Raw genomic sequence first — 26,497 nt, forward strand, 5'->3', positions numbered from 1 at the left:
AATATTGATTTTTTTTTAATAACTTCCAATACACTTAAAAGCAATGATGGTCTCAGTGCTGATCCATGCAAATGAAATTGCACTGGGTTTCTCACAATCACATTATTACTTCACAAATAGCAAGTATGCAAATTTTTCAAACCAAAATCTAATCCTGTCTGTTGACGCTCTCGGCCAGATAGATATAAATCCTAGAAACTTCATTTGAAGAATCAGTCTTCATTTGAAGTGAACATTCCTTTGAGAAAGATTGTTAACATGCGAGATACAGAAAATGCACTTCTCTTATTTCTCACTCCTCAGACATAAATTACTTTGTGTGTGCGTGTGTGTCTGTAGTGTTGTTTTGATCCTCATGTTTCTCTCCACAGACATAGATGAATGTGAGAACCCAGATGCCTGCAGTCAAATCTGCATCAACTACAAAGGGGATTATAAGTGTGAATGCTACGAAGGCTACGAGATGGACCCTGCCTCTAAGACCTGCAAGGCTGTGGGTGAGTCATTTATCTCACACACACACACACAAACACATTTGGTCAGGTAAAGACACATACTGTCATAGATAGATGGATGTTCTCACAAAAAAAAGACATTGGCACATGCACTCGAAAAGAATCACACAGCGAGACCAGCTCTTATATACACCAATTACTCTCCAATTCCAGCCCCCCTAGCTACCGAGGCACATCCCACACTATTCTCAGTCTGTGGGATTCTGTGAGGCTTGCTTTGTATGCAGGCCTTGCGCAGCAATCTGTGCAAAGATAAATATTTGCCACCTTTTTCTGCAGTCCTCACTAATGAAAAGTTTGCAGCCAGCTGCCTCTGCTGTCCCTGGAGTGTCAAGGAAAGGATGTTGCGCGGGGAGGGCGGTCTGCCCACTCACTACAGGACACAGGCAGGGTCTGTACCCCTCGTTGGCCTGGGTAAACACTCCGAGCAGTGGTATGAATGAAAATAAAACCATGTCCTCATAGTTGCACCAGGCAATGCTGTTACCTGAAGTGAAGATGCAACTGTGGCTTGTTAGCTGTACCTAAGAATGCCTCTTGAAAAGCTCCATGTGGATTCTGGGTGTTTTTAATCAGTCCCCACATTCTCAGTCTGTTACAGCTGGCGTTACTGATAACAACACTGTCTGTCAACAACCATTTAAACACCTGCAGATAGCGTTCCCTGTCACCACCGACAAATTAGAGCTTCTGATGTGAAGTGATGTTATGATAAAAGTTAATATATATTTTACATCTAGCAGTGCTGAAAGCAGAATTTTACTCCTATTTGTAATACAAAACAGTAGCTCTTTTCCATTTATAACAAAAGAGTGACCTCAGTTGTTTCTTGTATGACCTTTGGTATCAATGTCTGGTTCTCATTCTCACACAAAAGGAGATTGTCTGTGTCAGACAAATTCTCACTTACTAGAAATATTTTGTTTAGTTAAGTTTTAATAGAGCATGAAGCACATTTATAATGACGAATATACTCAACGACTCAAACTCTTAATTTTTGGAAAAACATGAGAAATTAATATAGTCAATAAACAAATAGATTTCTGGCTCAGTCCGACTCTTGTGATGTCCACAGCTGATGTGCTCACATATGCTCACTGTGTGAAAGCAGACTGTGTGTGCATTATCTTTTGGATGTGTAGACGAACACAGAACATTCATTTATATTAGTTCCTGACTGATCAGCTGGTCTGACTCTGGAAATTTAGATAGTCATGGACACCCGCTGTTGTGCCTTGTGTGTATACAAACTTCGACACACTTATCTTTGCAGTTAAATGAGCTTAGTACAATCTATTTAAAAAAAACAGCACAAGTTCAGCCAAAGTATGCATCAGATTGAGAGTTATTCAGGATTCACCCCTCACAACCCACACTTTAACCTCTAGCACATTAATACTGCCACTTGGATAACTATATCCATGTATAAAAGAAGAGGCACATTGTGCTCAGCTTCAAAACTTTATAGGCTTGTTTGCACTGTGATATAATTAGTGCTATATCTTTTGTGAATATGTCCTTATGACAGGTGCAATTTATGGTGCCATCAGTGGCTGCAAGCCATTCTTTGTGAATTTGCTCCTTAGTGTTTTGTTTACAGTTATGGTTCATAATTTTGTCATAAACCACTGAGTCTCAACAATTTCGGCGTCAGTCCTTATCGTCAGAAGTTCCCAAATCTTGTTGATATTTTAGATGGCGTCGTCATGTAAATAATCCTTCTGTCTCATCCTTAGATGTTTGTATTCTTCCATTTTCTCTCAAGTTGCATGATGCAGATGTCATCAACACACCCAGTCACTCACTGTGCATTTTACCAACAGTGACATGCTCTATTCACACATGTGCTCAACCAAACAACACACACTTTGCACTAAGAAGTGGGCCGGGTAAAGTCTTGTTTAATGTCCAGTGAAATTGATTCAGACGTTTGCATTCTTACATTGAGCTCCTAAAGGTAATGTCTAGATTAGTTCAGAGTTGCAGAGCATGTGTGAAAGGGGCATGACAGGATTAGAAACTATAATCAGTGCATTATCAGCGCTTTGTCTACTTTATACATTCTACAGGGAACATAAACTCTTGCTCTGGAAGTGGTAATGCCTTGCAACTGGCCCCTTACTTGATCGGAAATGGAACTTTTAACTGATTGAGTTACACAGCAAATTAACTTTTTGTGGGACGAGAGAAAGAAGAGTGTTACTAGTGATTACCGCCATCGGTCTTAGGTTGAGTCATTATGGGGTGAACTGGTCTGGTAATGAGAGAGCTTAAAGCAGAAAACAGGCCCTTATTCTTAGGCTAAGTGGCATAAAAACCACCATTGATTGCTTCATGCCTCTCTGTGTGAATCTTTATTACTGTTAGGCAGCGCAAACAGTCCTTGTCAGAGGCTAAGACATTTATTAGAGGGGAGGATAAGCAAGCGGAGGAGGGGAAAAGATAAATGGATGGATGGATGGATGCATTGTATGAATATCTCTCTGCTCATTGAGGCAATGCGGAGATGCATCCGCACTGCTGATTGTGGCACATGTTCTAGCGTGCCAAAGGAGACGGCGTCAAGAGGAAGAGACAGAAAATATGACAGGGTTATTGTTTACGTTGAGGTTTATTTATTCAGAGGCACAAATGGACATGGGAACATGAATACAGAGATGTTTGCTTTGTGAAGCTGATGTAATGTGGACTTAATGAAGCCACATTTGACTGTGAACTCATTCCTAGACGCACAGAGTGAATGTGCACCCAATCACACACATGTATGGCCACACACATACATGTAGACTTTGGGATTCTGGTCTCACAAATAAAACATGCCGTTATTTCAAGGAGTCACATCATTGTCCGTACACAGAGTGCAGTGATTAGATGTGACACATGCCAAGTGCAAATATCATTTGCACATATTGAAGTCGAGGCTGCTATTTGTGTTTCTATCTCAGAGGCACACAGCAAAACACAGTGTCATCCTCAAGTTGCACGCAAAGCCATGTATAGCTTTTTTCCTCTTCATTAGGGCCCAAGCACGACAGTGTGAGGAGTATTTGAAATTGGTCCCTCTATTATTATCATTCTTTTGATGATTCAAACGCATTTTTGGGGGCTTTATCATATTCCAAAAGTCACCAAATTTGGAACATTAATCCATCGTGGTGAAAAATTACGTATTTCATTGGTCTCAGAAACTACTAGCGCTGAAAGTTTAAACGTAGCAGCACCCTATGCCGAACATTCACGTAAACAAACAAAATTTGGTACACATATGTATCATGGGAAGACGCACCAAAAAGCCTCTTGGGCCAATACCCCAAACTCAACAGGAAGTTGGCCATCTTGGATCGTATATCGCACTTTTCATAATTTTTCGCTATTTCCACGTGGCATACTTTAACAAACTCCTCCTACAGATTTAACCCGATTGACTTCAACAAGTCAACATAAGGCCCACGCCCCCTTTCATAACTCATCGCCTGTTTGTCGTACACTCTTTTCAGGGATGTCGGTGCACTCACCAGAGAATTCCTATTTCGTTGGTGTCGCCTTGCCCTGCCCCCTTAACTTGACCACACCCCTTTGCATAACCCGTAGCCTGTTTGTCCTAGGTTCTTTTGGGAGGCGACGATCACGAGACCCCCGACAGCTTCACTCTGCTCGCAGCTTTAATTTTCTATTTGTGTTTGCTGTAGTTGGTGCAAGTTGAGCCTGTGCAGATAATTGAATGAGAATAGATAACCCCTGCATTCTACAATGTACAAAGAGAGCATTTCATTCTAATCCTAACACGTGGTTTCAGGCTCTGCAGATTAATTTCAGAGTAATATGCAGCACTAGCAATGCTAATTAAAAGTAAAGTCCCAATTGGAGTCATAATGCGCTCTCTCTTCTAAGCTTGTGTTTGTGGATGTGGGTGCGTGTTTGTATTAATACATGGCAGCGTCCATTAAGTCCCCTGAAGAAAGCTGTGCTCAACACTAATTGCATGCATTGTTTTTGTGTTTACACCTTTATGGAAGTGATGCCACTCACTGAGTCGTCAACTTGAGTTATTATTATTGTGCTTAAGACCGAGAGGGAGATGGTGTGTGGGAGTTTATTGTTGGTATAAGAAGGATGGATCCACATGGACAGGGTTTCTTACTCACTTTAGTCGTCTGTCATACTAGTTGATGCAAAAATGATTTTGATAGGACCAAAACCAAGAGAGGAGTGGAAATATAAAAGCATATATATATCAAGTAAAAAAAACCTGCCCCTCATTTCTCAGTGTAGAACAAGTATTTTTTTGTGATATTATCCCTCATTATGATCATTATTGTATGCCACAACTGATCAGTCAACGCATAATAAGAATTACTGCAGCACCATTTCTAGAGAACAATGTTTTGCCAGTGTCCAAATGAGTTTTCTTTTATTATTACAAAATATGCTACTTACAATAAAACTAATTAATGCTGCAACTAGAACTCAAATTGCTGCCAAACAACCTAATAATAGCTGTGCTGCAGTTTTGAAGTGTCACACAAAACAATGAAACAATAAATGACTCACTCACTGGCTCTGCTAACTACTTTCATTAGCTTCAATTATATAAAAATGGAAAAATACAAACCTTGCAAATGATATTCTAGCAGTTATTGTAGGAAGTGTCAGTTGCATCGATTTTGGGGTTCTAATATTGGTTATCCTGAAATATTAAAATAATACATTTATAAAGCCAATTAAATAAGTTTTTAATGGCACTAGATAACTAAGACTTTTAAGGTAATCATATAAAAGTTTGCACAGACAGCAGTGAGGGTAAGGACGACAAAGATGTGACAGCATGGAATACATTACAGGTACACACGAGCTGTTTGATAAAAGCAGGACACGCTGTCGCAACGATGCAGAGGAAATTTACAAACTGCCTGTGGAAGACTTGCTTTCCTTTTGCTCGTTTCCTTCTCTTGTTCCTTGTTCCTTCTCTCATCTACAGTGCACTGCGGGCTTAACCACAGTGCCAGGAGTAGATTTTTTTTCCACACTTGACAGTTTGAGCACACACTTTTCAAAATGGGTTTAAAGCAGTGGTCAGATTTTCCCCATTGTCAAAAGATTTTGCCATGGGACCCAAGATGTTGTGGAACACTGTCAAATCTCATCTCAGAAGTTCTTTCCTGCAGTTTTAGGCTTTTAATAGACAAGCACATAACATTTTATTCTGTCTGCCTGCAGGAATGTTAGTAATATTACTGCAGAATACAAATTTGCACGTACATAATTATCATCTAGTTTCTGTCTTCTGTCTTAAATGGTCAAAACTTTAAAATGTTGCTGCAAGAATTATTAGAAAAAAGACAATTGCTCATGGATAGTTTGGCTGTCCACCACAGAAATAATGACGGGTTATGTAACATGCTTTGTCATGAGGAATGCTAGCAAGTAGGATGACTTTTTGACTTTTGACAGAAGGTTCATTTCTGCTTGCTGCTGCAGCATCTATTCATCATTATATAGCATGGTCTGTATGTCTTAACAAGCATGGCAGACCCAGACGTATGTGTCTACTTCCAGACATAACATCATCCTAATAATAACCTCACCCACACCACCATCACACTGGCTGCTACTGAACATCCCCTTCATCCTGCAGCACCTGCTACCTTAATGTCTGACCTTTTCGTCTGTCTTTATGTTGGATTTTTCCTCTTACTTTGCATCTCCACAACATAAACATCTGCTTTGGTACAAATCAAATCAATGCGGCCGCAGTGCCTGACAGCATTTCCCCAGCCCGTATTTATCTTTTCTCTGCATTATCTTAATTGGCTAACGGGGCAGAGCGGCCCTGAACTGGCAGTACAGATTAAAATATATCTAGGGGACCCTGTTTTGTGAGGGAAGCTGACTGTTGCTATGCCAGGTTATATTAAGGAGAGATAATATTGTACTTTTTGATGACATCTCCAGCGTCATGGCCTGAAGAAAACAGTGACTCAGCTTTTTTTTTTCAATACGTATTGCTGCGACAACAGTGATGGGGGATAAGAGATGTTGTCTTGTAGAAGTGAGTCGGGCGATTGATGAAAGAGAAGTTAGATCCATCTTACACATACTTCAAAATGTTCTCACTCTCCTTTTCTCATCCTGTTTTTCCTCGCTTGTCTCTCTCTCTTCCACTCCACCCACCTGACTTTTTTTCCCCCTGCTGGCATTTGATCTGGTAATGTCTTTTTCTTCTTCTTGCTTCCTCCCCAATTACATCCTCTTACTCTTCATTTCTCAACGACTCTACCTGAAGCATTCATCACATTTGCTTGAGCCTGTCTTTTTCTTGTTTCATTCGTTCGTTCGTTCGTTCGTTCTCTCTCTCTCTCTCTCTCTCTCTCTCTCTCTCTCTCTCTCTCTCAGCAGGTGAAATTGATGGTTTCAAACCTAGTAGTCAGAGGAAAATGATTGGATCCAAACAGTAGTAGAAATGTAATATTTTCTCCCTGTGCAGTAGCCCGTATTAAACCGGGGCTGAGGAAACCTTTTGAGGGATGGCTGGCTCTGTGTGAAAGTATGAGTTTGGGTGGGTGTGTTGTTGCATGTGTGTGCATGCGCGTGCGTCAGTGTGACTGTTGCCCAACTTTGTCTTGTTGCATGGCATTTCTGCTTTACTGGACAGTGTGGAGTGGGGAGTAACATGACAGATAGGAGAAGGCAGTGAAGATGAAGGGAAGAAAAGCAAGAAAATGAGATGGATGTTATTTGTGTAAAAGGGAGAAAAAGATAGAGAGGGAAACAGGCAGACAAGTAGAAATCCAGGCCAAAGCAGCACAGCTGAGCTAAAGTAAAGGGAAGTGATTGAGTTTGATGAATGCTAGTGATGGTTTAGGAGTAAATCTGATGGATTTGTGATTAGTGTGTATAGAGTATGTGTGAGGTGTCTCTACCCAGTGCTTACACACAGATAAAGATATTCTTTGTCAGTGAGCGCTAACGATGAGGTTGACCTTGTCAACTGCATGAGAAATATTCAAATGCTTGACTCATGCTCACCTTCAGCGTGCTGAAAAGTGTGCCCCAGGTAACTGATGTGCCAGCCAGCAGCACGTACCGTACGCACCTGAGGAACCCAGAAACACACTTTTGACAAGCTGTTGTACTAAAAATAGAACAATATGTCATGTCTAGGTGTCGGGCTACTTTGTCCACCTGCACATTGTGCTTCATTACTTCATCCAGCAGCAGGACAAAGACACAAACTCACAGACTCTTTTCAATGGATGTGTCGTTTTAAAGCCTCCTTTGCTTTCAGTTAGGGCCCCTCACATTATGTTTGTGTTACTTTTCTGCAGGGCATAGTTGTGTGAATAATAAAGTGAACAGCATTATGTTGTGTCATAAAGGAACTCTATGTTTGTCTGTGTGCAGAATATTTTCCTTTTAAAAGGTTTATTTGGATGATTAATTTATGCTCACATCATAAAAAATACATGTGTTAAGGACCTAAATAGAACAAATGCAAAATAAGGCCGTGGTTATCTTACAGAACATTATGTTCCCTCTTGGGGAATAAGAATAAACACTCAACACCACCCATGGTGTTTTTGTAGATAACAGTATGTGTAGGTTTAAACAGTACTGCTGAAATACATGTGAAGGGGAAAAAAAGAGACTGGAGTACACTGATTGATTTGCAGCATTTAATGGTGGAAACAGACCAACATTTTCATCGTCCAATTGTCATTGGATAGTTAGTTGAACTGCCTTTCAAGCGTATTTATTGGACGGGAGTTGCCATGGCCAATCGGCATTTCCTGTCAGCAGCACAGTTAAAACATATTTTTATATCAGGTCTTTGACAATTTTCAGGTCTCGGTGACCTGGTAACACATTACAGCATGTACTGATAACATCACACTGTACTCTCAGCGAGCAACACTGGCATGAAGTCAATGTGACCTTGTCTGTCTCAGGCTCAGGAACAGAGTGGATTGCATTACATTAGCAAAGATACAGATATGCAGGTTCACCTTCAAATACAGGTTTGAAATGTGTGCTTCAATTTGTGTATAATTGTCAAGATCCACAAACGTTTCTTTGTCACATGTACATTATTGTGATTGACAGTATTACAAATGGCCCATGTCTAGTATAGAGTGCGCTGAGAATGATAAATGTATTTCCTTTTGGGGTTACCATAGTAGGTTAATGAGCATCACAAGTCTCCACACTTCTCCTGAGATTTGGAGTCATCTGTCCAATCTCTGCAATGTCAAGGTGTAAATAAATGGCAGCAAATGTTTTTCAGGAGACATGCGACAACATGTAGTGATATGATATGAATATCTTTCCCTCTCCATCAGGAAAGAGTCCATACCTGATGTTCACCAACCGTCATGAGATCCGACGCATTGACCTGCTGAAGAGTGAATACACTCAGGTGGTTCCCACGCTGAAGAATGCAGTGGCCCTGGATGTAGACGTGTCCACCAACAAGATGTTTTGGTGTGATCTGTATCATCGTAAAATATACAGGTATACACACACACACACACACACACACACAGTGTACAGTACATATGTTTTGTGTGATGCAGAGACTGCAGAAAAGAAGTGGACACGGTCACTGTGATGTCATCCATGGGTCTATGGACTAGTTAGTTTTGAAGCTTGTATTAGCGCTAACTAGCTAGCTTTGATGGCAAGGTGCATCAATAATCCAAAATTAACAAGACTTCTTAAATTTGTCTTTTAGGAAAACTGAAAGCTGAACAAGACATTATAAAGCTACTTAAGTGATACTGAAATTGAACTGAAAACATAAAATAAAGTGTACTTGTTAATCATGAGATAGCCACGCCTCATCTATTTAACTCTAAATGGGGTATAGTTTACAAAATGTTTTGAAGAGGACTTGACACTTGTGATTGGGACCATAAACTCATTATAAGAATTGTTACTGATGTAATAAATAAAGCAAAAAGTACAGTAATTTTTCATATTGACTTTCACACAATCAGACTTCATTTTGCAACCAGAGGAGTCGTCCCCTACTGGCCATTTCAAAGATTGCAGGATTAAGGCACTTCAGCAATTGGCTTCACTTTTCAGACCTGCCTGAATGTTTGCCATAGCATGTGATGCAAGTTCAACAAGAAAATGATTTATTTAGACAAGCAATGAAGCTTAAATAAAACCATGATGGGCACTGTACAGAATCAGGGTTTCATGACTTTGGATAACACTCATTTCTTGCTCTTCAGCCATTCTGTCATCCTGCTGCTTCTCCTCTATCCATCCATCTTGTCCGTTTCAAAGTGTCACACCTTCTGGTTTTCTGGTCTGGTGTGTGTGTGTGTTTGTGTGTGTCAGATGCACCTGGAGGGCTGTGTGTGTATGTGTGCGTGCATACACCTGGAGGGCTGTGTCATCTGTCAGTAGAAGGGGAGCTGTTTGTCCTTCACACAAATACAGTGTTTGCACACACAATTACACATACTGTAGGTATATCATGACTTTGTGTGCGTGTGCGTGTGTGTATCTCACCCTGATGGCTGGCAGGTAGTGGGAGGGGCCTTCTATCATCTCATCTGAACCATATGCTCTCTTTAATTTCACTGCCTCAATAATCACCACCATTACTCATCTGCATACACGCACATATGCACGCTGCCACACAAACTCACTGATGCTCTCAAGGGCTGGTACAGAGAAAGGACAAATTAACTAATTCGTCATGATGAACTCTTGTTGTTGGTTGTGTTTGCCTCTCAGTTATCCTTAAAAAATATACATATCTGTATTCAATCACAAACACTGAAGCAGTGCATTTATGCTGCAAATGTTTCATGGTGTCAATTTCAAGGACTGTCATACAATCTATAACTCTCAATATACAAGTACCTTTTAGATCCTCTGCTCCTTTTGATAGTTCATCACCTCCATAGTTTTAAAATACCAAGGTTTTCTTACAGACAAAACGCTACATAACAGCTATGATGCAAGTGCCAAATATGCATTTTCCCTTTCCAGCCTTTTCCTCTACTCATCTTGGCTGGTAACATATCGACATTGCCACCCACATTTCCCATTTGTGCAACGATTTATACATTAACAGCTCATTAACAGCATTTACACAACTGACCAATCAGGGTTTTGTAGGCAGGATAAAGAAGAGTGAAGTCCTCTTCCTTTATAATACAGCTAACATAAAAATGGCCACAAAAAAGGTGGCAAGCGTGTAAGATCCATTGACACAGCTAGCAGGCTGTTGTAACAGAAATAACAACTCTTAAGACAACTTGTTTTTCGGATCTTTGTGAACCTACAGCTATTCCCCATTCTTCTTTTTGACTTAGTTTCTCATATATAATGTTTTAAGAATGCCTTCCTGTTTAAAATACTTGACCAACTTGAATCTTAATACTAAGGACATGATTGATTGCACATTTTACCCAAGCATTTTACTTTCCCAAGCAAAACTTTTCCCTCTGATAAGGAGCATTTTACCAAATAGAAAATGCTGGGTATTTAAAAGTGATTCATCCTCATTGCCCCTCACTGCAACGGTGTGGTTTTCCAGGCTAATTCATAGTGATTAGCAAGCTACGGGTCGATGACTTGTTAACTTCCTCCTGTGATGGAGATGTCTGTTGCAAACAATAATACAGCCAATTAAAGATGCAATCTGCTCAGTGGACTTGGACTCATCTGTCTCTGTCTTATTTCTTACTCCATTCTGCCCTCTATTCATCCCTCCAACTTGTTCATCCCGCTCTATTTGAATACCTCTAACTAAAAACAAGGGCGTAATGAATAATACCAATACTCTGCAAAAATAATTATATTTTCCGCATGGTGTCCACAAGAATCTGTACACTAGATGAGTGAATATAAATGTAATGATTATTATATTGGACAAGGACTATCATAGGCTTTAAAATACAAGTCACAGCATGTTGTTTTTAATATTTTTATTCCCGCACTTACTAAACAGACCACTGGTGCACTAATAACATGTGGGGTTTCATCCACGTCCACTTTGCTCCAGTTCTCATTTTAATTTGCACCCTGAGCTGAGTTGACAGGTGTTGGGTCCTTGTTATAAACCCTGGGACACAAGAGAGAAGCCTTAGATTATCCATCACAAGACAGCAGCAGGCTAAATGTCCCCCCGTAGATGAAGACGTCTGCAGTGGCAAACAGTAACACAGCCAATTAACAATACAAGCTGCTTCCGAGTCCATCACTCATCCATCTCTAACTCATCCCTCCACCCTTTGATACGCTGCTCTTTCCATCCATACTTCTTGATTTCATTACAGTACAGTCTGCTAGTGTGTAGATGGAAGGAGGTGTAGATTGGTACGTTTTCCAACCTTTAACAAGCATGTCTTGAATAGTCTTGGTTTATGGCCCTCATGTAGTGAAGTCAATAATATGCTACGTCTGAAGATGTTGAGGTATGAGGGGAAAAGAAAAAAGCAGAAATCGAGGACAGAAGATTGGGCAGACAACAAGTGGGAAGCAAGAGGAAAATGGAGAGAGATTAAGAAGACGAGAGTCAGAAAGACACAGAGGGGGAGAGTGACAAAAGCAGAGAGAAAAGCATGTTGTTTTGTAAGCTGCTGATAGATAACCACAGACTCTTTCTCCATGGGAGGTGCTGTTAGGTGGGGGGCCTGAGGTTTGCTATAGAGGTGTCAGGTCTGAGTGCCCCTAACATAGCATTATCTGGAGTAAAGAATACCTGTTCCCCACCATGAGCAACTATGTATCTGAGGCACGTAGTACTCTCAGGTCTCACTTCACAAGAAAAGGAGACCACTAGAGACAGAAATCTAGCAACTTGTGTGATTGTCTTCTGTCTCTCCTTGTCTGCCTGTTCCTAAATTATTGGGTATTTCATGATTTCCAAAACACTTACCGACACAACTCTTATCTACCATCCACCAGTGCTTACATCAACAAGGCCAGTGACTCGTTGCAGCAGGTTACTCTCATTGACTCGCTGCACTCCCCCGAGGGCCTGGCCGTCGACTGGGTCCACAAAAACATCTACTGGACCGACTCTGGCAACAAGAGCATCTCTGTCGCCACGGGAGACGGCAGGAAGAGAAAAGTGCTGATAGCCACCGAGCTGAGCGAGCCGCGGGCCATCGCGGTGGACCCGCACCAAGGGTAAGTCGGACAAGTTTGAGGGTAGGTCAAGTTTTGGAGAGATAGAGTTGAGCAAAAGGATTAAGGTAGAAGGAGAGGAAGGGTGGCCGGACAAACTCTTGTGAATCATTGTCACTCTCTAAATAGGGAAAACCCAATGTTTCTTTTTACTACACCGTACTAACACTTTGTGCACCCATCTATTAGATGAAGCAGCTGAACAATTATTTGGAGATATGGCGTGACTCTTGTCTATTCTATCTGCCTCTTTCTCTTTGTCTCAGATGTCTTAAGTTCCCAAAAGAACTCTTTTCACAACCCTACAAAAGTAGAGTAGCATGAAATACATGCAAATCAAGCCGAACTTCCACACATATACACAGACAGTTTTGAGTACCAGTATCTACTTTTTTCTTAGTGTCTTCAAGGCCTTTTTCAGAAGTTCAACTATTTGATTTTGTAGAGAAAATGAGATGGCGAGTCAGACGGGGACATTGTGTGATAGATTACAGTAGATTCAGTCCCATATTAGTTGTCTTCTAAAAATGGACCATGACATTGCACATGAAAACCTATTCACTGCTCCTGAAAAGGGGCTCTTTTTTCATTATTTTAGCTGAATTGTGCCCTTCCATCACTAACTGCTTTGTATGTGTCTTTCAACAGGTTTATGTACTGGTCAGACTGGGGAGGTCAGGCCAAAATTGAGAAGGCTGGGATGAATGGAGTGGACCGACAAGTTCTGGTGTCTGAGCACATCGAGTGGCCCAATGGAATTACCCTGGGTAAGTAAGGGACACAAAACTGTAACTTTGAACATGTAGGGCTCATCCAAGAGGGCAGAGTAAACTTAAAGTTAATATGAGGACAAAACCAATCAGCTCTGAGAGAAGTTTTGTAAACAAAGTTATAATGCTGATATTATCTCTTGAGAGGGGGGGGAAAGTATTTGAGTAAATTCAACAGAGACGGAGAGAGGGAAAGAAACAAAGAGACAAACAGCGAGAAGAAAAACAGTCTTGGGGTGCTGCAACCCCTGAGTAGCTCTTATTGTTATAGCTCAGTTTGTGTCTGGCTCTCATCAATCAAGCCAGCGAACACAGGCCTCCGAATTAATAAGCCAGACGCTCTGTGCCGTCAATACCTCCCATCATCCCTTTCAACTCCCTCCGCGGCACCAGCCAATTTCTCTCAGCTGCCCTTGCCCGAGGAGAAAGAGAGGCGCGCAGTTGCCACTCTCTGTGGAATTGAGGTGTCACTACATCTGTATGAAAACAAATTATTTTTTAAAGTAAGGCGAATGAGAGAGTTTGCCAGACCGCTGTGGAAGAAGAGGTGGATTATTTTGCCTTGGTCATTGATTTCATACAGAGCAGCGAACAGAACGGTTGATTGTCTGAGTCAGAAGAGGTGAAGCTGTGAATCAAAATACACCCTGTGGTATTCCTGTACTTTTTTTCTGCATGATCATTTTCAATCAGTTCCTTTTTTAAGTTCAATCAGCCGACTTGCCTATTTCATATGATCAAATGAAAGTAGGCATTTGGTTACTGGCATTTTACTTAGGCATTTTTTGGACTTCCTTATTGTATTAAAAGGGAAATTACAGTGTTGTGACTGCCATTGTATCTGGAATGTCACCTGTATGTTACTACAAGGAGTTTTTAACTGCTTATAAACAGCCTTAATTTAATACTGAGGCCTTTATATGACCTACATCAGCAAACCAGACCATCAGTGAGAATAGACGCTATTTCTATGGAGTTATGCCTAATGTCTGGCCCAATGCCGGGTCCTATTTCAATTAACTACATGTAGTGAGGAGTCTGGCAGCAACCAGCCTGCTGTGGATATACCTAGATTTGGTTTTGCTGCCACCTTTTACATACAGTCAGAGCTCCTGCAGAGGCAGCTCCTCCTCAGGCCAGGAGCACAGCTTCACCTTGCTGCTCCGCCAGTCCCCACTGATTCAGATGTGACTGGTCAAAGTCAAAGTGGTCGGGAGGATCTTCCACATGGTTCATATATACTATATACGAATCGATTTTGGCGGGAAGTTTTGCCACATGAAGACAAGCTGCAACAGGGTCCATCCACACCTGGAGCTCACTCTCACATACTGGAAGCTAACGACGACATAGCGCTGCTGGAGACCCATGTCATATTGCTGGTCCCCCTGGAGAGCAGGGAGAGTTGGCCAGAAGCGAGACTGAGTGGGAGAGACTGTCAGATTCTGCTGCATTAAAATGAGGGGTTTTCTAAAGGAAGTCTGGCAGCAGCGCTTTTGTCTGAAGGGGCTGCCAAAATCAACACAAAATGAAAGTTCCTTGTAGTAACTACAACAAAAACTTGTTCAAGAAAATACAATATTCCTGCTCATGTTTTCTTTTTTATATAGCATAGCACTTGTATGTATTTTATACATTAAATGTGTAATTCAAAAGGATGTGTTAAAATACTTACCCCATAAAAGCAAAGTCATAGTTGGATTATGTCCCTTGCCGTCAAATTTGATGGAATCTCTAATCCAAATTTTCTGGTCAACCACAGCATTACTTTGTGGTCCATAGCAAGAGCGCAAAAACAGAGTCAGAGTCCTAAAGTAAAGAGCATGGGACCGGTACATGGTGATAGAATTGTAAAACAGCAAAGTATTCCTTTAACGTAAGTCCAGCAAGACTAATCAATTTGCTCAAGGGCACATATATTTTCCCCCGCAAAGAAGTCAACCGGCAATATTACAATCACATCTGTGTTTTCTCAGCGCAGGGCCTCAGCCGTCATGTCAAAGAAGATTGATGGTGTGGCTACTGGGCCATTACATTCATATACTTCTCACCCTAGGCCTTTTCTCATGGAATGACCTCTCCCTCTCCATTCGTCTCCATCCCTCCCTCTTTCTTTTTTCTTTTTCTCCTTGGCTTTGTTCTCTTTCTCTCTTACTTCCTCCTCCATCGTCTCAGACTTGTCTAACAGGCGTCTCTACTGGGTGGACTCCAAGCTGCACCTGCTGTCCAGTGTGGATCTGAATGGAGACAACCGCAAAGTGCTGCTGTCCTCACATCACCACCTGGGACACCCCTTCGCCCTCACTGTGTTTGAGGTATGAAAGGATTGAGATTAAAATACAGCCACAGAATGAGTCGAACCAAAGGCAGCTTGAAATACCTCAGTATGCTGGTTATTTGTTTGCAGGAGAGGTAAAACTTACCACACCATGCTCTTACAAATTACCCCATTATCTACAGATAGCTTATATTACCTACTTCTTCAGTCTTTCTCATTTTGCAGGGCTGTTTTTAGATTGGTTTCTTCCTTCAAGGTTGCTTTTATGTTGCTTTAGTTCATGACGAAATGTTGTGAAAAGTCCTCATGAGGCTCAATGCAATCTTTTCAAATGTATAACCTTTTTTTCTTGATCAGTAAGGGTTCTCTTAAGCAGCCAAATATCCTGGGTATTAAAGGTTTCCACCGACAGTCAAGAAAAGTCTAACATTTTTGCAATTTGAAATATACAAGAGCACAGTGAGGTATTTGCCTTATTAGAATATATCAGAGCCAGCTAGATGTGAAGTGTCTTTATCCCAAGAAAATGTCAGGCTAATAAAAGTTTAAAAAATGCAACCTGGCTTCAGGGGAAAATAAGTTTTAAACTTGCTTGCTTGAATAGCATAAAAGAAGCTGAGCACAAATTAAAATAAAACAAGGTAATGATAACCTCGAAATACAGCATGAATATATATTTTTAATTTCAATTTCACACTTTGGGACTTGGCATGGATCGGCTGCAATCATTTGGCAGTATTTGTAGGTCTCTACCTGTAACACACACTCGATGCTAAAGTCCTTATTTGACCTCCAAAGCTAGATAGATCCAGAAAAATAGGTCTGTCGTCACTTATCTCTGCCTCGTGGTTGACATATGTTGGTCGTTGATTGCCATCTTGTGAATGTATTTTTAGATTTTTGCGGAGCCAAATATAAGCACAGGATGTGAGTATTTGCTGTTATTTTTTAACAAGAGTTGTTCATATTTGAAAAAACTGCCAGAGAAGAGAGATTGGATGAGAAAAAATGAGAGATGGAGATGTTTTAAAGGTATACTGGCAAGATAAACCCAGAGAAGGAATCATCTTTTCAAGGCTGACCAGTGTAGAGTCACAGGAGAGCACAGGGATCGATGAAACTAATTTGGGTGTATTTATTGAAGCAGGAGTGAGTCAGTCTGTTAGAGCCCATCAAGTATGGATGATGTGGAAGGTGGAAAAGGGAATCACAGCACAGCGGAGTGGAGCGGAGCGAGGACGAGGGTAAGAAAGTGGGAGGTGAAATGTGATCAGTAGGAAGTGCTTTCTCCATTCCTCTCTTTGCTGCACACACTGTGATGATGAGAAGCAAAGGGAAGAGAGGACATCCATCATGTCCAGCTGAGTGTGCCTGCATGTGTGCTCGGATGTGTAAAAAACGAGGAAGAAAACCAACGTTTCAGGCAGCCAGTGAAAGTTCATCTCGAGATTAATAGCTCTCAGCTCTTCTGGCCATTGTTCGGTTCTGGTTATGATACAGACCAAATTAAAAATCCTTTAGCAGTGCAGCAGATTGTCCCGGTCCCAACAGGCCGATAATGGGAAGTTTGTTTTTCCGGAGTTTGTCAACATTGAACCTTTTTTGTCCATTTAATTGAGTTTGTGTCTTATCTGGGAATGGGCCTCAAGGGAGCATTTCTGACTCAGGTTCTAGGTCCGTGTCAAACTGCTCACTTGGCCCAATTTCTCCCAGTTGCCATATTTTACACCAGGTAATCGTGCAACATTTATTGACCATGAAAATGGTGATAAAAAGAATAAGGTATCTATCATTTAGTACTAGATGGGTGTTGATTACAAAAGCATTTGTTTGTTGATTAGGTTTGGTTGTATGCCACAAGAGAGGTGAAAGTCATTTAGATGCATACAGACTTAGATATTTTCAGGCATCTTTGTCCTGCTGAATCCTGCTGCAATGATTAATCGATTTGTTGATTGCCATATTAATAAATCAGCAACTATTTTGATTAAAGCAAAATGCCAAACAAAATCCCTGGTTTCAGTTTGTCAAATTGGAGGATTTGATGGGGCTATCTGGTCATGTACAATAGTGAACTAAATATCATGGACATAATTTACATGAGAAAAGTAAAATCACGGTAACTTCCAAGGAAGATATCAAGCTCCAATAACCAATAGTGGTTTCAAATCAAGTTTTGAACAAGTAGACACCTTCAAATATCTCAGAAATCAAACAGTGACTTGTACTCAGTCGAAGAAAGGAAGATTAAGATTAATTACTTTATTAATTAAAGTGTCGTATTGCGATAGCTATGGCGGCATTGACCTGACATATGGTTGTGAATCATGGACATTGGATGCAGATATTAAAAGACGATGCTCAAACATGGCAGAGTACCTGGAAAACGAGGAAGAGGAAGACCTAGAAAGAACTGGCTCTCGAATATTGCAAGTTTGAAGAATATGACACGGTATAAAGCAACTGCAGAAGATTGATCAAAATGGAAAGAATTAGTGAAAAATATCATAGTGCACCTACGGCCACTTGGCTACGGATGAATTAACAGGGTTGTAACAGCGGACTACACATGGTATAGTGGTCAGCACTTGCCTCACATCTAGAGGGTCGCCGGTTCTACTCCAGCTTGCAGCTCTTCCATGTGCAGCTCGCTTGTTGTTCCCTCTCTGGGTACTCCAACTCCAAGCTGCAGTCGAAAGAAGTTCCTAAATTGGTCGTAGGAGTGAATGAGAGCACTAATTGCTGCCCAATGCAGTCACATTTCCCCTCATAGGCATTCCTTTTGATACAGACACACCCATACAAAACTCTTTTCAGCAGTGTGAGTTTTAAAGTGTGTATTATGGCCCGCACATGGCCTCTTATATTCCTGGCTGATACACAGTAAAAGTCTTTCCACTTGAGCTTATCCTCTGCAAACTTTACATCACTGCGGATGTACTAACGTTTCTTAACTCTGCAGAGGAAAGACACAGGGTTCCTAAATCAAAGTCTGAACACACCACCACCAAAAACACACTTACAAACACTTCCAGTCAGTGTCCACCCCCTGCCTAGACACCGAGCCCTGTGGAAATGTAGATTGCAGATGCATGCAGAGAGTAATGTTTTCTCTTTCTCTGGCTTAAGTATCATTGCATTACTTGCATTACTTTTATATCCCCTCTTAAAGGAGAAGAGATGAGTTTGGCATGGAAATAAACGCAGTCGGGCTGAAAGACGAGTAGTGATACTAAGATAGGAATTTGCCCTTATACCATGAACTCAACACCGTAGGAGGATTTAAAGAGGTTTCAAAAGCCCTGAACACCCACACAGGTGTTTTCATTTCTTCCATTTGATTAGACCTCTGCTCAAGTTTAAGGTGGGTGGAACTTTGCTGGGAATTACGTGATCTCACGGTACTAAAGTTGTCCCTCCATTACAACAAAGTAAAGCTGCGATCATACCACAAATTGACATGAAATGAAAAAGGTGGGGCTTGAAACTTTGTACATACAGTGACTACTCGTAGGCAAGGGAGGTGAAAAGAGGGGAAGTAACAGGTTCAAAGACATCATTTAAATAGGGTACAACTCATGCACAGGCAAAGCCACTCTGCACCTGCCGAAAGGCTCAATAGTTGGTGAATAGATCATAGACCACAGATGTTCTTTCAGGTCAAGCACTCCCGAATAGTAGCTGAGCAGAAAAAAGACAGCACAGCTCCATTTACACTGCATGTGTGTTATACCCCAATAATGTGACACAGTTGTGCCTCTTCTTAGCCTCCTTAGGCTACTCGTTTAGATTGTTGTTGAACTACTGTAGATGTTGGTTAGTGCGCTAGCCAGTCAAGCTAGGCTAACGCTAGTCAGTCACAATAGCTTCCAGAGTTTCTTGTGGCATTTTATTCACTAGGGTATGCTATTTCTTCCAATAAAAACATTTTGAAGGGAAAACATTTTTTCAAAGGGAAAATAAAAAACCCTGAGAGAGAATTAGCTTACAGCCATTTAGTAAAAACATTAGCTTGTTATCTGAGCTTGACCATTAATTGGGCAATAGATTTAAAGTTTATTTTAAAAAAACACATTTGTCCTATTGACTCCTGTCTCATAGCTGTCTGCACTGTTACTCTCTGCAGAACTGTTTCTTTCCCCTGGAGCAGGAGGTTAAATTAAAGCGAATGGTGCAGCAGAGCTAATAAGATTCAATAACTTCCTCTATTTTGGACTCTCTGACTCTCCGTCCCCTCAAAGGTCAACACTGTCAAGACGGTTGTTCCATCAGAAGTGATTGATTTTATTGCAAATTTCACAGTTTTAAATGCTGGCCAGGCCTTTTAAGTCATTTGAAATTGCAATGCACCCAGCACCAATAAAAACCATTGCCAAACATTTAACTGAGATTTGATTAAACTAAATTGTATTTAATTTATATGCCTTTATTTGCCTCAAAGCGCTTTTACACTCTCCCCAGCATATAACACCCTCTGTCCTTTGACCCTCATATCAGATAAGGAAAACCTCCTCTGATAATACGGAAAATATTGAACTGAGTGATAGACGATACACACTGTGGCTTTGCTTGTCAAAGTCAGCCGGAGCTGGTTGTTACTGCCACCAACACAGGACACATATTCTTGATTTCATCAGACACACAGGGATCAATTATGATAATTGGAGTGAATATTGAAACTGGAGCCTGCGTGAGCACAGGCTTAATAGAACAGTGAGGAAAATGTCAGTCAAGCCCTATCTGTCCACACCCACAGTGCTGATAAGAGGCCTAATCAGCTAAAATAACTAAAATCACCTGTGTGGGTGTGCTATGCATGTGAAAAGGCCTTAATACTCTTCTGCAGCTTATTGGAGATTAACACAAACTGTCTCCTAAAGTCATTTGATTTATAAACAGATTCAACACAGCCATAACATTATTTTTTCATAACTTGGGCTGATACAACAAAGAATACAAATCAAACCCAAACAATCAAAGGCTTCAAAAGTTGAGTGGGTTGGCTTTGTCTGAGCTTTCATTTGTTGTTTTCTGGCGTGGCATCTAAGCATGAGGGAGGCACCAGGGCTGCATCAGGCACAAGTGTCAGTCAAAAAAGGGCCGTCAAAAGGTACTTCTGGGACAAAATCAGACAAAATAATCAAGGGCTGTTCTCCCCTTGACCCTAAAAAGATTTCACATCCATTTAGATGCAGCCTCAACCCGCTGACAGTTGCAGACTGACACAGACAGCTCTGAAATGATGCAACGCCATGTGTTCGGCAGAGCTTTCCCGTGCACGTGCACAAGTTGGAGCTTATTCTTTGACACATGGTAGATTCACCTTGATCTTACAGTGAAGAGCAATGACCTTCTCAGGTTTGCATTGCCGTTTGAAGCTTTCAATGCAAGAAAAAAATGACTGAGACTGACAGGAGAGAAATTGAAAGAGAAAAACAGAGGTAGAGACTGACAAGGACCGAGAAACAAGTCCACATAGACAGAAAGGCAAAGGGAGAGATGGAATGATAAATTTTGTTCTATCATCATGGTTGATATTTGTCTTTCATTGTTTCAGCACCACTGTCATATGAGTAAAGGTTATCTGAATCTGAGTGAAGGGAAGATGCAGTGATAGAAAGCTCAGTGAAAGATGGAAAAGGAGAAGGTGAGAGAAAGGTTAAGTCCGCTGATAACCCAGCACAAATGGAGAGCATGGATTACAGCTTTGACTGAACCACACAGAGACACACCAGACAAATATGTGGCTGGACCCCTACAGGTCCTTGCCCTTTAAAAAGACTACACAACTGTTAACACAACCACAGCTTAATAAAAAAAATGCCTATAGGAGCCATCCTCCTGAATTATCTCTACATCCTTTATTATTTATCTTCCTGTGATCTCGCCGCATGTGTGTTGCCTGTTGCTATCATTTATTGTGTATGTGTTAATTGATGTGTGTCTTCATAGATGGAGCGCTCTGTAGTTGCCATGGAAACCAAGTGCCATAACCACTTGCATGGAATATCTTGTTGTACAGTAGTATCACTAAAGAGAATTGGGAGGAGGTGTTAAAGAGATGAAGAGAAATGGAGAAAGAAGGTGAAGTGAAAAATTTGAGAATGATCTCACGGGTCAGGGCCGGCAGTATTATTTATTTCTAAAGAATTAGGGGCAACTGATTTCTTTTACACAAGGCTCTTGTAGAGTAGGTAGAAACAGTAAAGTGTTTCTATATCTACCATCCAGTAGATGGCTTTTTAGTGTTGTTGTAGCAGTTTTGTGCCAGATAGTTGCTGCTCCAGATCCCTAACCATCACTAATGGCTGATGGCGGATCGATGGTGCCCAATGTTGTGATTTAAAAAATAAATAATAATAATAATAATTTCTGGCAAAAGTGCATGTAAATACATAAAATGACAGACATTCCTTTATTCATAACGGTGGATATAAGTCCTGTATTATTTTTTTCATTAAGCATTATATTATAATATTGTCAAAGTATTATTTGCTCAGTATTATTTGAATGTCAGGATCGAGTGCTGGGGGTTCAAAATGTCAGAGGATAAAGTTAAAATAGAACATTCCCCATTACAGTAACTTATTCAGTCTGTTTAAACTTCTTCTTGATTAAAATGCAATGTATTAAACCTTGTTTCAATAAATAATGTTCTTGCCTTCAAACCTGTCATTTCTCATATGCCTTCAATTAAAAATTGAATCAAAGTTACCCCAGGCATAACAAAGCTCCTTAAAATGAGCCTCTCCTGTCAAGTAAATCCACAAACCAAAATATGAAAAAGTTTTTGTCTCAGAAGTAACTGATGAGGAGACATTTGGTCTTCAGATATTTCAGCTTTCTTCTTGTTTTTTTTAATTATTATTTTTCTCACTCTCACTCTTTTTCTATCCAGGATCGCATATATTGGACAGACTTGGAGGATGAAGCAATATACAGTGCCAACCGACTGACAGGACACGAGGTTGCAAAGGTGGCAGAGCACCTCAACAACCCTCTAGACCTGGTGGTGTTTCATGAACAGAGGCAGCCCAAGGGTAAGACATGCAGCAACAATGATACAACATGGACATGTTTGGACCTTTTTGATTTTGAGGACAGTAGAATACACATTCAACTGATGAGATGAGAAGCTTCAGATGACGTGCTTGCATTGAGGATTGGGCATTATGAGCGTTACATGCTTGCTCCATGCGTTTAAATATTTACTCAGTGTTAGTCTGTTAAGTATAATGATGACTTGATCAGCACATACCCAACGACAAACTATAACCAATAAATAAGTCATGTCACCTTCCTTAAGTTAAAGTAACAAAAGTATCGGCATCAAAATGTACTTAAAGATTTAAAAGTAAAAGTACTCTTTATGCAGCATGGCAATGCTTATTATACATGGTCGCCCGTAAAGTTGGAATACATTTTTTTTTTTTACCTCTTTCCATGAAATGATTGTGACAATGTGATTTATTCTTGACAGATAAAGTGTATATCTTCTCAAAACTGTTAATCAATATCTTCCAAACATGTCACAATGAAAATGAAACCACAATTAACAGAGGACTGTGCCTGAAAACAAAATTATTCCAACTAAATGGGCAACATTCATTCATTATCCTTAACCGCTTATCCGCAATTTAGAGTCACCAATTAAACCTAAGTGCATGTTTTTGGACTGGAAGGAAGCCGGAGTACCCGGTGAGAATCCACACTGACATGGGGAGAGCATGCAGACTCCACACAGCTGCAGGCGGGAGGTGAACCGGCGACCCTCTTGCTGTGAGGCGAGAGTGCTAACCACCAACAGCTAACAGTGTTTATATGTATATATATATATATATATATATATATATATATATATATACAGTACTGTGCAAATGTCTAAGGCAGGTGTGAAAAAAAATTCTGTAAGATAAAGATGTTTTCAAAAATTAGAGATGTTAAAGGTTTATTTTTATCAATTAACAAGGTGCAAAGTGAGTGAACAGAAGAAAAATCTAAATCAAATAAATTTTTGGTGTGACCACGCTTTGCCTTCAAATCAGCATCTATTCTTCTAGGCATTTTTTTCACACCTGCCTTAGACATTTGCACAGTACTGTATATACTAAATCTATTGCATTATAAGCATTTATATAAGTAACATTTTGCTGCTTAAGAAGGGTTCATTTTAACTACTAATAAAATAAAAATAGAAAGTACATTACTTGAGTAAATGTACTTAGTTGCATTCAACCACTGCCAGCAAAAAATCCTTTCAACATTGCACTTCCTGGTAACAAAGTCTTGAATTATACATGTATGGACCAAATGATCTGCCTATAAAAAAACTGTTTGGAATGATGAACACATAGCCTGATGTGTGTGATTAGATTGATGTGTGTGCCATGCGTGTCAAATGATGTGTTTTGATGTAGTGTTTTTCCCAGGATGGATGCTTTCCCAGGTGTGCGAACGAACACCTGCTTGTGTGCGTGCTAGTTAAGCACGTCTGTGTGTGTTTGAAAGTGTGCACAATCAATTTGCTGGTGTGAGTCTGTGTTTTTATCCTTTGTTTTCTCCTCTCACTCAGAGCTCAAAGCAGTCTTGTCTGAGTGCCAGTGGGGAGCTAATTGCATTCTCTCATTAATAAATCAAGAGTTCTGCTCAAAGAGATATCACAGAATTAAGCATGTTTTTCCAAAATACCAACAAAAGCAAGACATGAAACACCCAGGCTAACCAGGCTAAATGAAGACACACTGAATGAATTCTAGCTGTGCTGTGAGGATTCTACTAGTACTGATAAGTGACATCCTCGATAAAATGTGACCTTGAGTGAAGCAATTTGCACTGCCCCCTTTTTTTTCAATGCTTAATCTTCCTCTCGTGCTTTTCAAATAATTTTTTTCCTGCCAGAAAATATGGTAATCTAAACAAAGCCCAGAATGGAAACTCATCACTTAATAATCGGTTGCCACAACACACCTCCACACATGTTGAATCAGTTGGAGCCATATTTGACGGCCTTCAATTTTTGACACACTTTCTCAAAGCAGCCTCTCTTCCTATCCTGTCTTTGTTGTGCCTTTTTTATTATTATTTATCTATTTATTTTTTTGTCCAACCAGCTGTGCTTTGAAGGTGTTTTAGTTCTTATTCCAGACCTAAGGGAGGCAGTGCAGAGGAGGAGAAGGGGACACTGGAGTTTTTGCACTTCAGAACATCATTTTTGAGAAATGTTATCTCCGTCTCTCTCCCATCTTCTATTTCCTTTTCCTTTACGGTCTTTCCCTTATCATATTTTATTTCTTTCTCCCTTTCTGTTCTTTGATATATTTTTTCCCCTTCTCCACTCTTCTCATCTCCTCTTCCACTCTTCTATCCGTCTTCCCCCAGCATAGAATTTAAATGTGTTGTCATAATGTGTCATGTCATTTCAAAGACTTACTTTTACCCAAAGAACCTCATTTCTTTTTAATAATGAAGGCAGGTATAGAAGAAATGTGGAGTTCCGTTTAGACAGCTGTTCGTATTACATATTTGATATGCTGATTTACTGTACGCCGAGCACAACCGTATTCCCTGCTTATTAGAATCTTGCAGTGTGTCGTGAGCGATGTTGCTGCTTCCCCTGGCGGTTGATGATTCCTCTGATGTGCTGCTCTTTAAAACTACGCACAAGTCAGGAGGCAGAATCGACCGCGACCTGACCTATTTCTGGTGCTTCCCCACATGACAAGAGAAGCAATATTTTTCCATGACGCTGAGTCTTAGGTTGGGAAACTACATGTAAATTTTTCATTTGAGTGCAGAGATTAAAAAAAGAAAGTTTAAACAGCCCTGCCTTAACATAAGCATATCTTCACTACACCGGAAAATAGGTCATGAATTAAATATAGCTCCCTAAATAACATTGAAAATATGCTCCCAGCATCCAGTTTATATGTTTTTTACTATGCTACACAAACATCTATAGCTAGTATGTTGTACAAGTATTTTAACTGATTAGATACTGTCTACTACAACAATATTCCAAACCCTTGTCTGACGTTTCTAAATTTGGGGTCTAGTATTTGCCCTAAAGTCAAGCCAGCCAGCTGCGTGCTTGAGGTCCTGGCTTGATGAAGCCAAAAGAACCACATCATCGGCAAAAAGCAGAGATGCAATTCTAAGGTCACCAACCCGGATCCCTTCCTCCCCTGGCTGCGCCTTGAGATTCTGTCCATGAAGACCACGAACAGAATCTGAGACAAGGGGTTACCCTGGTGGAGGCCAACACCCACCGGGAAAGTGTTTGACGTTGTGCCGAGTATGCGAACATAACTCACTTTGGTTATATAGGGACCGGATAGCTCGTAGCAACGAGCCCGGTACCCCATATTCCCGCAGTACCCCCCACAAGACTCCCCGAGGGACACTGTCATAAGCCTTCTCAAAATCCACAAAACACATGTAGACTGGACTAGCAAACTCCCATGACCTTGCAGCCGCGAGGAGGCGACCCTCTCGTTCTTCTGGGAGAACTCCAACACAGCGGCGCTCAGCCGGGGACTTGTGAGTATCCCCATACCCGCCCGGTGCCTCTCACCCTGGGCAACTCCGGAAAAGGAGAGAGTCCGGCCTCTCTCCAGGAGTTTGGTTCCAGAGCCCACGCCATGCATGGAGGTGAGCCCAACTATCTCTTGTTGGTAACGATCCACCTCCCGCACAAGCTCAGACTCCTTCCCCGCCAGCGAGGTGACGTTCCACGTCCCAAGAGCCGGGGGTCAGCGCGCCCAGGTCCCCTCTTTTGCCTGCCGCCC

At 40.9% G+C, this 26,497-nt stretch overlaps 1 protein-coding gene across 3 annotated transcripts in view; it reads left to right on the forward strand.

Moving 5' to 3' along the window:
- Positions 1-26,497, forward strand: part of lrp8 (low density lipoprotein receptor-related protein 8, apolipoprotein e receptor) — a 214,811-nt gene that overhangs the window by 171,669 nt on the left and 16,645 nt on the right. For all 3 annotated transcript variants that reach the window (XM_059340547.1, XM_059340549.1, XM_059340546.1), the window contains exons 9-14: positions 372-497; positions 8,852-9,023; positions 12,444-12,668; positions 13,314-13,432; positions 15,611-15,750; positions 22,612-22,753. In XM_059340547.1, coding sequence (XP_059196530.1) covers positions 372-497; positions 8,852-9,023; positions 12,444-12,668; positions 13,314-13,432; positions 15,611-15,750; positions 22,612-22,753 — 924 coding nt within the window. The remainder of the gene's footprint in view (positions 1-371; positions 498-8,851; positions 9,024-12,443; positions 12,669-13,313; positions 13,433-15,610; positions 15,751-22,611; positions 22,754-26,497) is intronic.

This window comes from Centropristis striata, chromosome 9 (assembly GCF_030273125.1).
Source record: "Centropristis striata isolate RG_2023a ecotype Rhode Island chromosome 9, C.striata_1.0, whole genome shotgun sequence".
NCBI lineage: Eukaryota > Metazoa > Chordata > Actinopteri > Perciformes > Serranidae > Centropristis > Centropristis striata.